This window comes from Podarcis melisellensis (assembly GCF_964234715.1).
Source record: "Podarcis melisellensis genome assembly, chromosome: 6".
In the NCBI taxonomy this organism is placed as follows: domain Eukaryota; kingdom Metazoa; phylum Chordata; class Lepidosauria; order Squamata; family Lacertidae; genus Podarcis; species Podarcis melisellensis.
In genome coordinates, this window is record NC_138538.1 from 88,332,184 (window position 1) to 88,347,408 (window position 15,225).

A 15,225-nucleotide genomic window follows, 5' to 3' on the forward strand; every position below is an offset into this window, starting at 1 on the left:
CAGTTGGAGCCTGCCTCCTCCCTGGCCGGCAGGGAGGGAGGGAGAGGAGCTGCTTCCTTTGAAACCCGGGAAGTTTAAGGGACATCATCAATACGGGACAGCAATAAGGGACAGACACAGTGCTGGGATAAGGGACTTTCCCACCAAATAAGGGACAGTTGGCAGCTATGCTTCTGAGCATCGCCTTAAGGAAATGCTCACTTGGCTAGCGCTGAAACGCGGTCAATTTTTGTGGAGTTTGGGTTGCTGCCCTCTTGCTGCACAGTTTCTGGGAAGCAGTTCGTTGTTCCGGGAGGAGGAGGAGGAGGAAGAAGAGCAAATATTGTCTCCAAGCGCTCTGAGTTGTAAAAGCAAATGTGAAAACCCAGCCGACCACCCTCTTAGCTCCAGGGACATCTGGAACAGCATCTCCACGCTATGAGAGTAGACCTGCAATCTTGCCACCCACTTGCAAGTTGGGGGGATAAGGGCCACATAATTCGGGCAGGGCTTCCTTCAAAAACAAAAGCAGAATTTGGTAAGCAGGTCTAGCACCTTCCCCTCCCATATTCCCCAGCCAAAGTACAGGGCAGGGGGAACCGGCGTCTCCTTAAAAGTCTTTGGAGTTTGGTTCCTGCACATTAAGCTCAGTGATGTATGATACTTGGGACAGCTGCTTGAACCCAAATCCATTAGCTGACTGCTTGCTAATCCCCAAAGACCAGCTGCCTCATCCCATTAGCAGGAAAGCAAGTGAACCGCACTCCTTCGAGCTACTCAGCACGACAGCTTGGAACTGCCGCCCCTGTTCAGAGTCCATGTTTTGCAAAAGGGTTGGGGGGGATTTGTTCACATTTTACCAGATGATCTGCCCCAGCCAGGTGATACTGGGGCAGCAAAAGCAACATTTGAACACCTCTTCTAAATCTTACGTCGCAAACCACACAAAGAATGTGAGAACAAGGGCTTGTTCACACTTCTGCTTGTTCCAGCCGCTTTTTCCAAGGGAAAAAAAATCACTCTTCGCTGCTGAATTGCAGCAAACATCCATCTGGTTTTCTGCGTATCATTGTTTGCTCTGATTCAGTGAGAAAGGGCAGGTTTTCCCAGGGAAAGCTCTCTGGCCCTGGGACAAGTGGAAGTGTGGATGAGCTCTAATAATTCAGTCAACACTTGGGATGTATCATGGAGGCCTGTTGAAAGGCAGGTAGGCACTTCTTCCCTTTCACACCTGGGGATGCAAAGATTTCAATACTCCTTCAGACCACCCTGGTGCAAAGCCCATCTTAAGCAGCAGCAGCACTCTTTGTAAAAGGAACCCAGTTCTTCCAGGCCAGGTAGAAATGGCCAGTTGCCAGATTGAGAGACAGGGAAGTTGTTCTTACAGGACTCACAGCAAACTGCCTAATCTTGGCTTAAGGGGGTGGAATATGCTTCACGGAGGACAGAGAACGGTTGCAAAAGGAGAGAACAAAATTTCCAAGGCTGGGTTTGGATTTGTTACATCTGTGGTTAGCAAGAAGGCAGCATAATCTGTTACGGCCTTATAAATAAATGCTTTGCGAGACTTGCAATGAATTGTTTCACTGTGCGCCCATCCCTCACTGCCCATGTACATTCGTGGCATGCAGCTCCTCTGCCTCCGAGTGTGCCGGCTGGGGCTGAAAGCAGGGGCACCAGGTTTGCAAAGGGTGCACCATACACAGAGATGAAGTTGAGTGGGGGCTGCTAAACAGTGTTGAGAGGGGGGATCAAATCTCTTAGGGAGGCATCCAACCAAACAGTTCCTTGCAGGAATGGGAGTGGCCGCCGAGACCATATAATACTGGTCCTGAAAGACCTACATAGGCTCCCAGTACGTTTCCGAGCACAATTCATAGTGTTGGTGCTGACTTTTAAAGAACTAAACAACCTCGGCCCAGGATACCTGAAGGAGCATCTCCACCCCCATCGTTCAGCACTGAGGTCCAGCGCCGAGGGCCTTCTGGAGGTTCCCTCACTGCAAGAAGTGAGGTTACAGGGAACCAGGCAGAGGGCCTTCTCGGTGGTGGCACCCACCCTGTTGGAACGCCCTCCCATCAGATGTCAAGGAAATAAACAACTACCTGACTTTTAGAAGACATCTGAAGACAACCCTGTTTAGGGAAGTTTTAAATGTTCAATTTTTTATCGTGTTTGTAATATTCTGTTGGGAGCCATCCAGAGCGGCTGGGAAAACCCAGCCAGATGGGCGGGGTATAAATTATTATTATTATTATTATTATTATTATTATTATTATTATTATTGCATTATTATTGCAAGTGCAAGGAGTTTTAGTTGTCTGTTAGAACTTCTCCTCCCTCTCCTTTCCCCAAACAACTTATAAATCTGTTCCAGCATTTCCCTCTGATTTTCTAGAAGAGATTTACTTGGTGCACTCCTGAAGCTAGCTGAACTTCTTTAGCTTTTATTTCCAAATTTCAAACTGGGGCAATCTGTAGAACAGCAATGTGGAATCTATAGCCCTTATTGGATCACAGCTCCAGTCACTCCTGCTTCTCCATCATGCTGTCTGCATCTGATGCATCTGAATTTAACCACATCTGGAGGGCCACAAGTCTCTAGAACATAGCAGAAGTGTTCTGAAATATCTGGAGCAGAATATCTGTCTGTCTGGAACACAATAGGGACGTCAACTGCTTTATTCATCTATGGCAGAAAAACCTCCTGCCACATGCAAGAAATTCCACAAATAATTGAGAACTGGGCCTAACATACGGCATATTCATGAAAACTCCAGTTTACCAAACTGCATAAAAAAAGAATATCAGTTGATACCGACCTGGGGGCTAGTGTGTGCAGCAAAATTCACGCCCGCTGGTGAAGACAAAGGAACGGAATGCGCTCCCATAGAGGACGTGAGCACTCTGTACGGAGAGCTCATTGTATTCACAGATGCTGCTGAGCTCATAGGCGACGAGAGAGTCCTTGAAGCACTGAGGGGAGACTCAAGGTAGTTGGACGTGCCATCTAAGGAATTCCCTGTGGGAAGGCCCGATCCCAGATTTGCAGGTGCAGAATTGCTGTGAACTGGAGAATCTGAAATGAAAAGAGAGACTCCATGAAGGTGGGCGACAAAAAGGTAAATGCAGAGCACTTGGAGGTAATGACCGCTCCCCACATCAAATGGGGGGGTGCATTTTGCGTGGTCACGTGCAGCCCCCCCATCCCATGCAGCTCCCGCAGTACAGCCTGGATTCGCCCCCCCCCCAGCCAGACACCTGGAGGTAGCCACCTACCTCTGCCAGTTAACCAATCCCAGCTGGGGAGGCGTTGCCAGGAGTTGGCCAGGTAAGGGAAGGGACCGTCCTGCCCACACAATAGTGGGTGGAACTTACCTGGGGGGTTCTCAGTCGGCTTCAGAGCTTCTCCCACTCTGCCCCCCCCCAGTTAAGCCTTCTTTTGCAGGTTAACCTCTTCTCCACAGGTACGCGGGCGCTGCTACATCAGGGTCGCTGTTGAAGGGCCGCAAAGGAATTTTCCTGCATTGGCAGGTTTGCCTTTCCCGTAGCAAAACATCACAACTTTGGCGGTTTCAGGCCTTGGGCGTAACCCTTTAGTCTATCTTCTCTAAATTGGGGGGGTCCTCTAAATTGGGGGCGTGAAGCGGTGACCCACGCCCCCACTGCAGTGGCAATCCCAGGGTTCCCCCATTAAAGGGGTTGTTTTGAGGGCAGGCATTGGTCATACGCCTGGAGGTTGTCATTGCTCTCCCCTGCGACGGCGGCAAAATGGGGGGCAGGCTCTCTGCTTGAACAGACATTCTCCAGAGCCAGCCCAATCCCCACACATTCTGGATAACCCTGATGTTCCCCAGATCCCCGGCCGGGGACTGGGAGGGATAAACGCCCAATGCCTAAGCCAAGGTCTTCCTACATCTGAAGCTTTAATAAAGTTGTGGCCAAATTTTAATCCTATAACACATTGTCTTGAGTCATTATTCCACTTGGGTGTCGCCCGGGATTGGGGGGTCTCTGCCTGTCCGTGCAAACATAATCCTACAGCAGGCAGCGAAACTACTAATTTTGCAACAGATTCCCAAACAGCAGCAACTACACACCAGCTTTCACCCAACTACAGCTTAAACACATAACTTTTACCATTCTTTCTGTGTGTCTGAATTCAAAACTACAAACTCTTCCAGTTGTTTCTCTGTCCTTCCCCCCCCCCCGCTCTTTCCAGGCACACATCTGCTCTTTAAAGCTCCGTGTCCAAGTGCTCTATCTCTCTTTCACACTCCAGAGCTTTTCCCACGTAAACCTGCTCTTTAAATCGGAAGCCCAGCAAACAGCAATTCAGGTTTTCTGGGGAGTTCCCATTTGCTCCGATTCAGCTTTAAAGAGCGAGTTTTCACAGGGAAAGCTCTGGAGCAAAAAAAAAAAGTGCTCGAATACTGAGCTTTAAGTGCGGACTATGCCTGGAAAGGGGATGCGGGTGGCGCTGTGGGTTAAACCACAGAGCCTAGGACTTGCCGATCAGAAGGTCAGTGGTTCGAATCCCTGTGACGGGATTAGCTCCCGTTGCTCGGTCCCTGCTCCTGCCAACCTAGCAGTTCGAAAGCACGTCAAAGTGCAAGTAGATAAATAGGTACTGCTTCGGCGGGAAGGTAAACACCATTTCCGTGCACTGCTCTGGTTCGCCAGAAGCGGCTTAGTCATGCTGGCCACATGACCCGGAAGCTGTACGCTGGCTCCCTCCGCCAATAAAGCGAGATGAGCGCCACAACCCCAGAGTTGGTCACGACTGGACCTAATGGTTAGGGGTCTCTTTACCCTTTACCTTTATGCCTGGAAAGTGCAAGTCTGGACAAGCCCTTCCTTCCCCCCGCCCACCCCCCAAAAGAAACTTTTCAAGGACTGTACAAAATAGTTGCCATGCAGAAGTCACTTTTGTTTTTGTTTTGAAGATGAGCTTCTTGTGGTGCCTGTATCCTCATGAGTCATTTGTGCACAATGGCTCATCGTGAAGATAATACTATTTTCTACCCCTAAAAACCAGTCACTGTTAAACAGGTTTATCAGATAAGGAGGATTTGATCAGTTTTCTATCGTTCACTGTTGCCGGATATCTGCAAACTAGAGGGGACGATTGTCAGCTAGAAAACAATGAGAGAGGAAAGGCTTCTGTCCACCTCTGCCCCCCAATTCCATCTCAATCTCAATGGTGCCTATGGCTTCAAAGGTTTGAAACAAGCATCTTAATTGGAGTCACCAAGTTAAAGGGCACCGAGTGAAGTTTGCAGGGCCCTCAAAGAAGCATTTTTCCGATGCGCATGCTTCATATAACAGCCCAAATGGTGAAAATAACAGGGCTCTCTGAAAGGCCATTGTGGTTTGATTCCTTTGCCATTCCATGCCTAGTGGGAGAGCTGATTCAAAGGGAGAAAGACAGACAGACGAGGACCTTTTCCATTCCATGCACAGAATTAAACCTGAAATGGGTTGATCGCAGGAGAATCCGGACTCCATTGACTCTGACAAATGTCTTTAATGTTATTCAAGAAGCTGACCTTTTGTTATCTTTTATTGTGCATCTTCCCTTTGAATCAGATTTGACTGTTACTTCAGGTAAAATAACAAACACTGTCACAGGAACCATCTTTGCAATAAATAAATATTGAAGTTGTGGGGGAGAGGGAGGGGGAGAGGCAAATCGGGCTGGCGTGCCGTCACAGCAACTTCGCGGCAGCTACAGAGAGTAAGTGGTGACCTTTCTGCTGAGCAACTTCTCCTCTGCAGACCGAACTAGACAATATGCTAGATGTGTAATTGTATTTAATATGCCTAGCTCCCCTCCCCTCCTTTTAAGAACAGCTATGAGGATACTGGAAGGACAGATTGTGAAGCTGAGGCTCCAAGACTTTGGCCACCTCATGAGAAGAGAAGACTCCCTGGAAAAGACCCTGATGTTGGGAAAGATGGAGGGCACAAGGAGAAGGGGACGACAGAGGACGAGTGTTCTCGAAGCTATGAACATGAGTTTGACCAAACTGCGGGAGGCAGTGGAAGACGGGAGTGCCTGGCTTGCTTTGGTCCATGGCATCACAAAGAGTCGGACACAACTAAACAACTAAACAACAACAACATGAGGATGGGGCGGAGCATCTGCAGAGTCTTTTCCACCCTAAAACCATCTCCCCATCTATGAAGCTGCTATTTGACTCAAGGGTGAAGGCACAAGACAAGTCCATGGTGGCATTCTTCACTCATAAACTCAAGCGAAGGAAATACTGCTTGATGGAAATTGCCAGGGCAAGACACAGGCCTATGTGTTCAGGGCGGGGTAATGAATTTCAACAGGGAGGAATGTAAGGCTCTGCACTTAGGCAGGAAGAACCAGTGGCACAAATATAAGACACCTAGATTGCCAGTGGTACATGTGAAAAGGATCTAGGGTTCTTAGCAGACCACACGCTTAATATGAGCCAAGAGTGTGATGCAGCAGCAAAAAAAGCTAACACTACAGAAGTATGGGACGCGGGTGGCACTGTGGGTTAAACCACAGAGCCTAGGACTTGCCGATCAGAAGGTCAACGGTTCGAATCCCCGTGCTGGGGTAAGCTCCTGTTGCTCGGTCCCTGCTCCTGCCAACCTAGCAGTTCGAAAGCACATCAAAGTGCAAGTAGATAAATAGGTACTGCTCCGGCGGGAAGGTAAACGGCGTTTCCGTGCGCTGCTCTGGTTCACCAGAAGCGGCTTAGTCATGCTGACCACATGACCCGGAAGCTGTACACTGGCTCCCTCGGCCAATAAAGCGAGATGAGCGCCACAACCCCAGAGTTGGTCACGACTGGACCTAATGGTCAGGGGTCCCTTTACCTTTAGTCTTAATAAAACACTAGTGTCCCGCTGAATTCCTCAGATGTTTTGCCTAAGAAGGAAACCCAAACTTTCCTTCAAATTTCTCCTTATGAAAAATGCAGCAATATTGTACATCAATGTGCGGAACTCTGAGGAAATTTTCTATCCTTATGGAAGTCTTTTGTTTAAGAATGACTAGACTTTATACCAGGAGAGCCACCCTACACATTTTCCCCTTCCAAGTTAAAAGCAACTGAAATGTACTCTGATGGATGAGGGTCGGTGACAATCCATTCACACATCCAGCGATACAAACACACACACACATCCATCTAACTATGCCCTGCAGAGGACCTTAAGGTCCATGAATAATCATAGTTTAGAGGTCCAGGGCCCTAAGGAAGTCAGATTATCCTCCACCAGAGCCAGGGCCTTCTCAGTGATGGCTCCGACCTGGTGGAATGCTCTGTCCCATGAGACCAGGGCCCTGCAGGATTTAACTTCCTTCCGCGGGGCCTGTAAGACAGAGCTATTCCGCTTGGCTTTCAATTCGAACTTAGCCTGATCTTTTATTCCCCTTCCTTCCCTCCCCCTCCCCTTTTTATGAAGATTACCCACTCTGGGATCCCACAGCTAATTCTCCCCTGGTCTCCTTGCCAGGGGAGCCCTAATTTAGCCAGCTAGCCCTGGTGATCTTCCAATGTTTATTGGATGGATTTCCCCCCTAAATTGATTTTTGAATTCTGAATTTATTGTTATTCATGTTTTATACTTTATTTTATGCTGTTTTTTGTTGCATCAATTAAGTGTTTTAAATTTGTTGTTAGCCGCCCTGAGCCCGGTTTTCTGTACCGGGAAGGGCGGGGTATAAATAAAAAATTATTTTTTATTATTATTAACTGGCCACTTACCAGACAAAAACGAAACTGATCCCTGTCCTCTCCCCCACAACCCCAAGGCACTTTTCCCCATTAATTTTTCACTTCTGCATCCAGACATTCGCTGTCTCATGTTCCCTAGCCTTTTGCTCCAAATGGAGCAAAACCCACCCACAATATATTCAGTTCTCCATTTTCCACCCAGACACTCTCCAGCCTGGATACGTGCTTATACCAGTTCAACGGGCAAATTTAACAACTCTACATCTAGCCCCCCAACAACAAGAAAAAATACTGTACTCTCCACGCAGAAATATCTCCATAATCTCCCGACTTGCGCAAGTCTCCCTTCCCCAAAGATCCCTTTTCTTGAGGGCAGCAGGTCCCCTTAGATCCTGCCCAAGCGCAGTCAATGAACACAGTGTGCCCCAAAAGCTTAGCCTACTCTGTTATGTACTGAAGTTCTCACCCTGGGCCAGCAGGGGGCTACTGTAGATAGTTTTCACTCAGGTCCACATATGCAAATAAGGAATTGAAAGTGACGTTCAGTGATTGGATAGTTACAGAAAGTTGTTACTGTTGCTTTGTAGTTGAGCTCTATATAAGCAGGTTGGCTGAACCCTTCAGGCCAGTTCTGTTCTGGGCCTGTGAATAAACAAGAGCTGTCTGAAGAATAGCTGTGTCGTCTGATATGTTCACCCACTACTTAACATAGTCGTCTTTGCCAAGCTCTGCAGAAGGGCACAGAGCGGGGTGACCAAGACAGGGAGTTGGTCACTATGGGTGCAGCAGCAAACAGCACCTTGGGTTTCCTATCACTGCTGCCACAAGATTGCTGCGAAAAACCTGGGGGAAAGGAGTGGGACTGCGAAGAGGGCAGAGAAAGTCCTGGGCCGGTTAGAAAGGATTCAAAGGCCAGATCCAGCCCATGGGTCACCAGCTTCCCATCCCTCTTAGAAGAATCTATTGTTGCACAGCATCCCATTCTATAAGCAGCAAAGATTCCAGGGGTCCAGGGTTTGCGATTGGAGACTGTGGTTCCTTTATGATATATGGTTTATTTACACATATCTAGACAGCATCTTAAAAAGCAGAGACATCACCTTGCCGACAAAGGTCAGTATAGTTAAAGCTATGGTTTTCCCAGTAGTGATGTATGGAAGTGAGAGCTGGACCACAATGAAGGCTGATCGCCGAAGAATTGATGCTTTTGAATTATGGTGCTGGAGGAGACTCTTGAGAGTCCCATAGACTGCAAGAAGATCAAACCTCTCCATTCTGAAGGAAATCAGCCCTGAGTGCTCACTGGAAGGACAGATCCTGAAGCTGAGGCTCCAGTCCTTTGGCCACCTCAGGAGAAGACCCTGATGTTGGGAAAGATGGAAGGCACAAGGAGAAGGGGACGACAGAGGATGAGATGGTTGGTCAGTGTTCTTGAAGCTACCAGCATGAGTCTGACCAAACTGCGGGAGGCAGTGGAAGACAGGAGTGCCTGGCGTGCTCTGGTCCATGGGGTCACGAAGATTTGGACACGACTAAACAACAACAACAACATGCAGCCTGAGCCTGTGATGGAGGAGCTTACAGCATTGACACCCCAATATGTTCTTCTTTTTCCCCTAGCCACAGCAGTCTTGGAGCCAAAAAGACACCAGCCATGGCTAGGCCTCCCTCCAGCTTGCCAAGTTTCACAGACTGCAGCTGTTTTCCTCCAGCTCACAGCATCCTCAATAGCAAACCCTAAACTCTCCAATCAGCTTTTTCTCTGCTAATCATCCTAAAGTGGAGTGGGGAGCACAGAGTCTTGCCTGATGGCCCATTAGCTTCCCTTTGCCTTTGATTAATGGCTGCCCTCCCAGGCGAGTTCCAGTTTGGCCGGTATTTTAATGATTTGCTAAATTCAGTGTCTGGCAGCCTTATTAACACTCCAAAAATTGATTAAATTCTAACACCTATCAGACCCAGGAATCCCGTTGCTCGCTCCCAGCTCCTGCCCACCTAGCAGTTCAAAAGCACGTCAAAGTGCAAGTAGAAAAATAGGTATCACTCCGGCAAGACGGTAAACGGCATTTCCGTGTGCTGTTCTGGTTTCGCCAGAAGTGGCTTAGTCATGCTGGCCACATGACCCAGAAAAACTGCCTGCGGACAAATGCCGGCTCCATTGGCCAGTAAAGCGAGATAAACACTGCAACCCCAGAGTTGTTCACGACTGGACTTAACTGTCAGGACCCCTGGATGGTTAAGTCCAGTCAAAGGCGACTATGGGATTGCAGCGCTCATCTCGCTTTCACCAAGGGAGCCAGCGTTTGTCAACAGACAGCTTTCTGGGTCATGTGGCCAGCATGACTAAACCACTTCTAGTGGAATGGGACACCATTATGGAAACCAGAGCGCACAGAAACATCATTTACCTTCCCACCACAGTGGTACCTATTCATCTACTTGCTCTGGCATGCTTTCGAACTGCTAGGTTGGCAGGAGCTGGGACAGAGCAACGAGAGCTCACTCTGTTGTGGGGATTCGAACCGCTGACCTTCCAATCAGCAAGCCCAAGAGGCTCAGTGATTTAGACCACAGCACCACTGGCATCCCTTATCATGCTAGTACAAGTGTAGCGCTGGGAAGGCAGATTGAGCCAGCACCCAACAGCAAAGTAATCTGCGGAGGAAGTGCACCAAGTTTAATGGCGACCAATCAACCCAATGAAAATAGTTGTAGCAGTCAAGGCAGTGGAAGGTTCAGGTGCTGACCCAATTGCCTGGTCAGAATATTTAACTAGTACACTTCTCTTGGGAACCATTGTTCCGGGAGTGAGATAGTAACCATTAGTGAAAATTATGTTGGAGCTCACCAACCCCACTTCAAAGACCTATAGTTCTCAAAAGAAAAGAGACTGTAATGTGACTACCGTATTTTTCACCCCATAGGGCGCACCGACCCATAGGGTGCACCTAGTTTTTTGGGGGGGGGAATAAAGAAAAAAATGTTATTTCCCCCCCCCCCCAGGCACGGGGCTGGGGCGGGGGAAGCCCGAGCTTCCCCCGACCCCAGCCCCCAGAACAGGCTGCTATCCGCAAGCCTGGGGAGCCCTGCGGGAACTCCCGGGCTCCCCAGGCTTGCGGATAGCTTCCTGAAGCCTGCATTCGCCCCATAGAACGCACACACATTTCCCCTTCATTTTTGGAGGGGAAAAAGTGCGTCCTATAGGGCGAAAAATACAGTATATTACTCCTTGCGTTACATTTTAACTGCATGCCTTGCAATGTCAACGTGCTCCTTGCAGTTACTGCAATCTAAAGAGAAAGACCTTTCTATTAAATAAGAATTCTTTTGGAATGTTTGCTTGGCAGATAATGATGTTGTTATCCTGAGAGTGAACAGAAGCCGTCTTCAGAATCCACAGCAGCGGCCCAGAGGAACTGAAATCCAGTCTTTGCAGAAGGCTCCAGCACACATGACATTTAAAAATGGGCTATCACATTCTTAGTACCTGTCAAGAGGGAGAGTTTCTCCCACTAAATCCAGATTTGTTGCACTTCCTGTCTTGGGGACAAACTTTTAAATTCTCATTTGTTCCTAACAATGCTTTCTTATGGGCTCTAGAGAGGCTTGATCTCAGCACTGTGCTATTGCACACCCTTAATCACAAGTTGCACACAAACATGCACATGCATTCCACTGTACAGACGCATGTAATAATATATTTAGCTCAGAGTCAAAGGGTATCACAGGGACGCGGGTGGCGCTCGGTCCCTGCTCCTGCCAACCTAGCAGTTCAAAAGCACATCAAAGTGCAAGTAGATCAATAGGTAGCGCTCTGGCGGGAAGGTAAACAGCGTTTCTGTGCGCTGCTCTGGTTCGCTAGCATGACCCAGAAGCTGTACGCTCCCTCGGCCAATAAAGCGAGATGAGCGCTGCAACCCCAGAGTCGTCCGCGACTGGACCTAATGGTCAGGGGTCCCTTTACATTTACCTAAAGGGTATCACACGAAGATTCCACACATATAGTGCCGGATTTACATATAAGCTAAACAAGCTATATCTTAGGGCGTCACTCTCTCGGGGCCCCCCCAAAAAATTAAAAGAAAAAAACTGGGTGTGCATTTCCAAAATATAAGATAAAAAACAAATAAAATAAAATCTACATACAGCAATAGTGTTTTGTGTTGTGTAGGCTCCTATTTGTTATGTGCAAATGGCTTCAGATACCTATTAGGTCCATAAATTACCATATTCAACACAAAAAAGTGACTATTTGTTATTGACAAAGGACAGCTGGACATATAGAGGGCCCCATTACCTTCAGTAGCTTAGGGCCTCATCAAACCTAAATCCTGCATATATATGGGGGTAACTGGGTGGCGCTGTGGGTTAAACCACAGAGCGTAGGACTTGCCAATCAGAAGGTCTGCAGTTCGAATCCCCGCGACGGGGTGAGCTCCCGTTGCTCGGTCCCTCCTCCTGCCAACCTAGCAGTTCAAAAGCACGTCAAAGTGCAAGTAGATAAATAGGTACTGCTCCGGCGGGAAGGTAAACGATGTTTCCGTGCGCTGCTCTGGTTCGCCAGAAGCGGCTTAGTCATGCTGACCACATGACCCGGAAGCTGTACGCCGGCTCCCTCGGCCAATAAAGCGAGATGAGCGCTGCAACCCCAGAGTCGGCCACGACTAGACCTAATGGTCAGGGGTCCCTTTACCTTTACTAAAGGCAATAGACCAGAGCTTGGAATAAAAGAACATATAGGTTGCTGTTTGTTTGTTTTTATACACTGGTTGTTATAGAATGAAAAAGGGTTGGTTACATAAACAGCACCCAAGTCAAGATGGCAGCTTGGTTATACCTGTGGCAGTGTGAGATAGGCTGAGCTGCTTTCATTCCGGAAGACCATTCGACTTCCGAAACATTTGAAAACCAAGGCGCAAAGAGTGGCCTGCAAAATCAACTGAGAAAATTGAAAAACACTCAGCGGAAGCCGTTCGACTTCTAAGGAGCATTCAAAAACGGAAGCATTTATTCCCGGGTTTTCGGCATTTGGGTTCTAAAATGTTCGTCAACGGAGACGTTCGAGAACTGAGGTACCACTGCAGTGGCATAGCGTGGGGGGTGCAGGGGGGCCGGCCGCACCGGGCGCAACACCTGGGGGTTAGGGTTAGGGGGCGCAAATCCACGGGTTAGGGGGTCAAATTACTTGCCTTGCCCCGGGTGCTGACAACCCACGCTACGCCACTGTACCACTGTACTTAAATAACTGGCCAATCACATCGGTTCTGCCCCCCCAACAAAAGTCCTGCCCCCTCAACCAAGTCCTGCCCCCCGCCATAACAAAAGTTCTGGCTGCCCCCACTTCCCAAAAATGGAGGAGGGAGGCAATGAAAGATGTTAGATAAGCAAGCAAAACTTAGTTTGTCTAAGGAGAGGAATTTGGTAAACGAGGCTAAACTCGGAAAGAGGCAGGAACAGGTAAGGTTGAAGAAGTTAAGAGAAGCACCAATGTCACCTCTCCCAGAGTCTGAGAGAAGAATGTGGGGGCAGAGTCCAAAGAACATCCTTGGTACAAGCTTCCTGGAATTTCCCCACTTGGCTGATTGGCTGTTGCCATTTGGGTTTCGCCTGCAAATCGTCACAACTTGTGAAGGGTACAGCAAAGATATATCATAACTGTGACAATCTATGTTGGAAATGTAAAGAAAAGGAAGGAACCTTCTATCATATATGGTGGTCCTGTCCCAAGGTGAAAGACTTGTGGGAAAAGATTTATAATGAATTGAAAAAAATGTTGAAATATACATTTATAAAGAAACCAGAGGCCTTTCTTCTTGGAATAACAGGTTTGGAATTGCCCAAGAAAGATATTAAATTATTTTTGTATGCCACAACTGCTGCTCGTATTTTGTTAGCTAAAAAGTGGAAAACCCAAGAATTACCAACGATAGAAGAATGGCAGATGAAGATGATGGATTTTTCGGAGCTAGCCAATTTTACCGGAAGAGTCTGCGACCAGAAGGAGGAGGCGTATCAGGAAGAATTGATTAAATTTAATGATTACTTAGTTAAATATGTTAAGTTAAATCAACTGAAAACAGCATGCAGTTACTCAAATGTCTTAGGATTTTATTTATGTTAAGTGATGAATTAATATGTTTAATTTCATAATGTGAAGATCTAAGGATGTTAATGTTTAAGTTAAATTTTATAAGAACTGTGATTTGGAAAACCGATAAAAGAATATGCAATGAAATTCAACCAAGGGGAAGCGAGGAAGTCACTTAACAATGTTAATAAGTGTAATTTTCAATAAGGCTATGATTTATGTCTGTTTGTCTTATGTGTTTGTTTGTTTGTTTGTTTGTTTGTTTGTTTGTTGATAATGTTGTGAAAACCAAAAATTTTTTTTATAAAAAAACAACTTGTGAAGGTGTCAGGGAACTGACATCGGAGCCAGAAGTGGAGGCAAGGCTCCCAAGCGATAATGGAGAAGGGCCAAGCAGGGAGAGAGGGAACTCATCGGCTGGGGAAGGAAATCAGCGTAACACCAGGGATAAAGGGGGGCGGATGGGAGAATCGGAGAGGGGGCTCCAGGACTCTTTGCAGGAGACCAGCGGGGAGAGCACAGGTCCTCCGCTACCCACACCCACCCTGCGCAGAAGACTTCCGCGCAGGGAGAGTAGGCGTAGACTTGGTGTCAAAGAACTTCTTTGCTGGAAGAAGTTCAAGAAACACCCACTGACGGATTCTGCTAGCGACTGAAACAGCCACGAAGTGAAGGGCTGTCCAGCCAGGAAAAGGTTTAACCAGGCAACCTAGCCAGGAGTGGCGGCAACTTACGCACGAGCAACCCCATATAACCATTACAGAAGGGTATTCCATTAAAGGAATCCAGGGACTCAACTTGGTTTGGTCAACCCCCGAGAGGGGGTTGTGCCTGTGCCTGAGCCCAGGGGAGCATCTGGGGAGTGGACATAGTCTGTTCCCGGGCTTTCCACCTACCTCAGGTGTTCACCCTTGGCTGACCTATGATGGAGCTCTGGGTCAGCGCTACCTGCAAGGGCTCAGAGAGCTAGTCGAACCAGAACCTATGCAACCACTCACTTTTCTGTAATCAATAAAGTTGTGGCCTAAATTCTGCCAAAAACCAAAACTAAAATTTGAGTCAATTGTGTGTTTATTTAGGGGGGAGGTCTCTAGGTCTGAACATGCAAACAGATGAAAACACTAGCAGAATTACAATAACACTTGTAATGTAGCAAGTCCTATGGAGATAATGGAGTTATATAAAACAAGGACTCCTGAAAAAGTTGCAGCAGGAAAGGTGTGACTATAAGACTCATGGAGGGTGGGAAGCCCAGAGATTCAGAAAATCTTTTAACTGTTGATGTGTATGGTTGTATTGTTATAATTTTATATTTGTAAAATCAAATAAAAATTATTTCAATAAAATATGTTCTAGAAGCTGCAGCTATTGCAGAACAACAACTGAGTACAACAACTGATGGTTTAGGAGCTGCACTGGTTTGTTATCTGCTACTGA

At 47.5% G+C, this 15,225-nt stretch overlaps 1 protein-coding gene across 2 annotated transcripts in view; it reads right to left on the minus strand.

Annotated features, from left to right (window-relative positions):
• Positions 1-15,225, minus strand: part of RXRG (retinoid X receptor gamma) — a 76,936-nt gene that overhangs the window by 30,511 nt on the left and 31,200 nt on the right. For both annotated transcript variants that reach the window (XM_081914912.1, XM_081914913.1), the window contains exon 2: positions 2,802-3,058. In XM_081914912.1, coding sequence (XP_081771038.1) covers positions 2,802-3,058 — 257 coding nt within the window. The remainder of the gene's footprint in view (positions 1-2,801; positions 3,059-15,225) is intronic.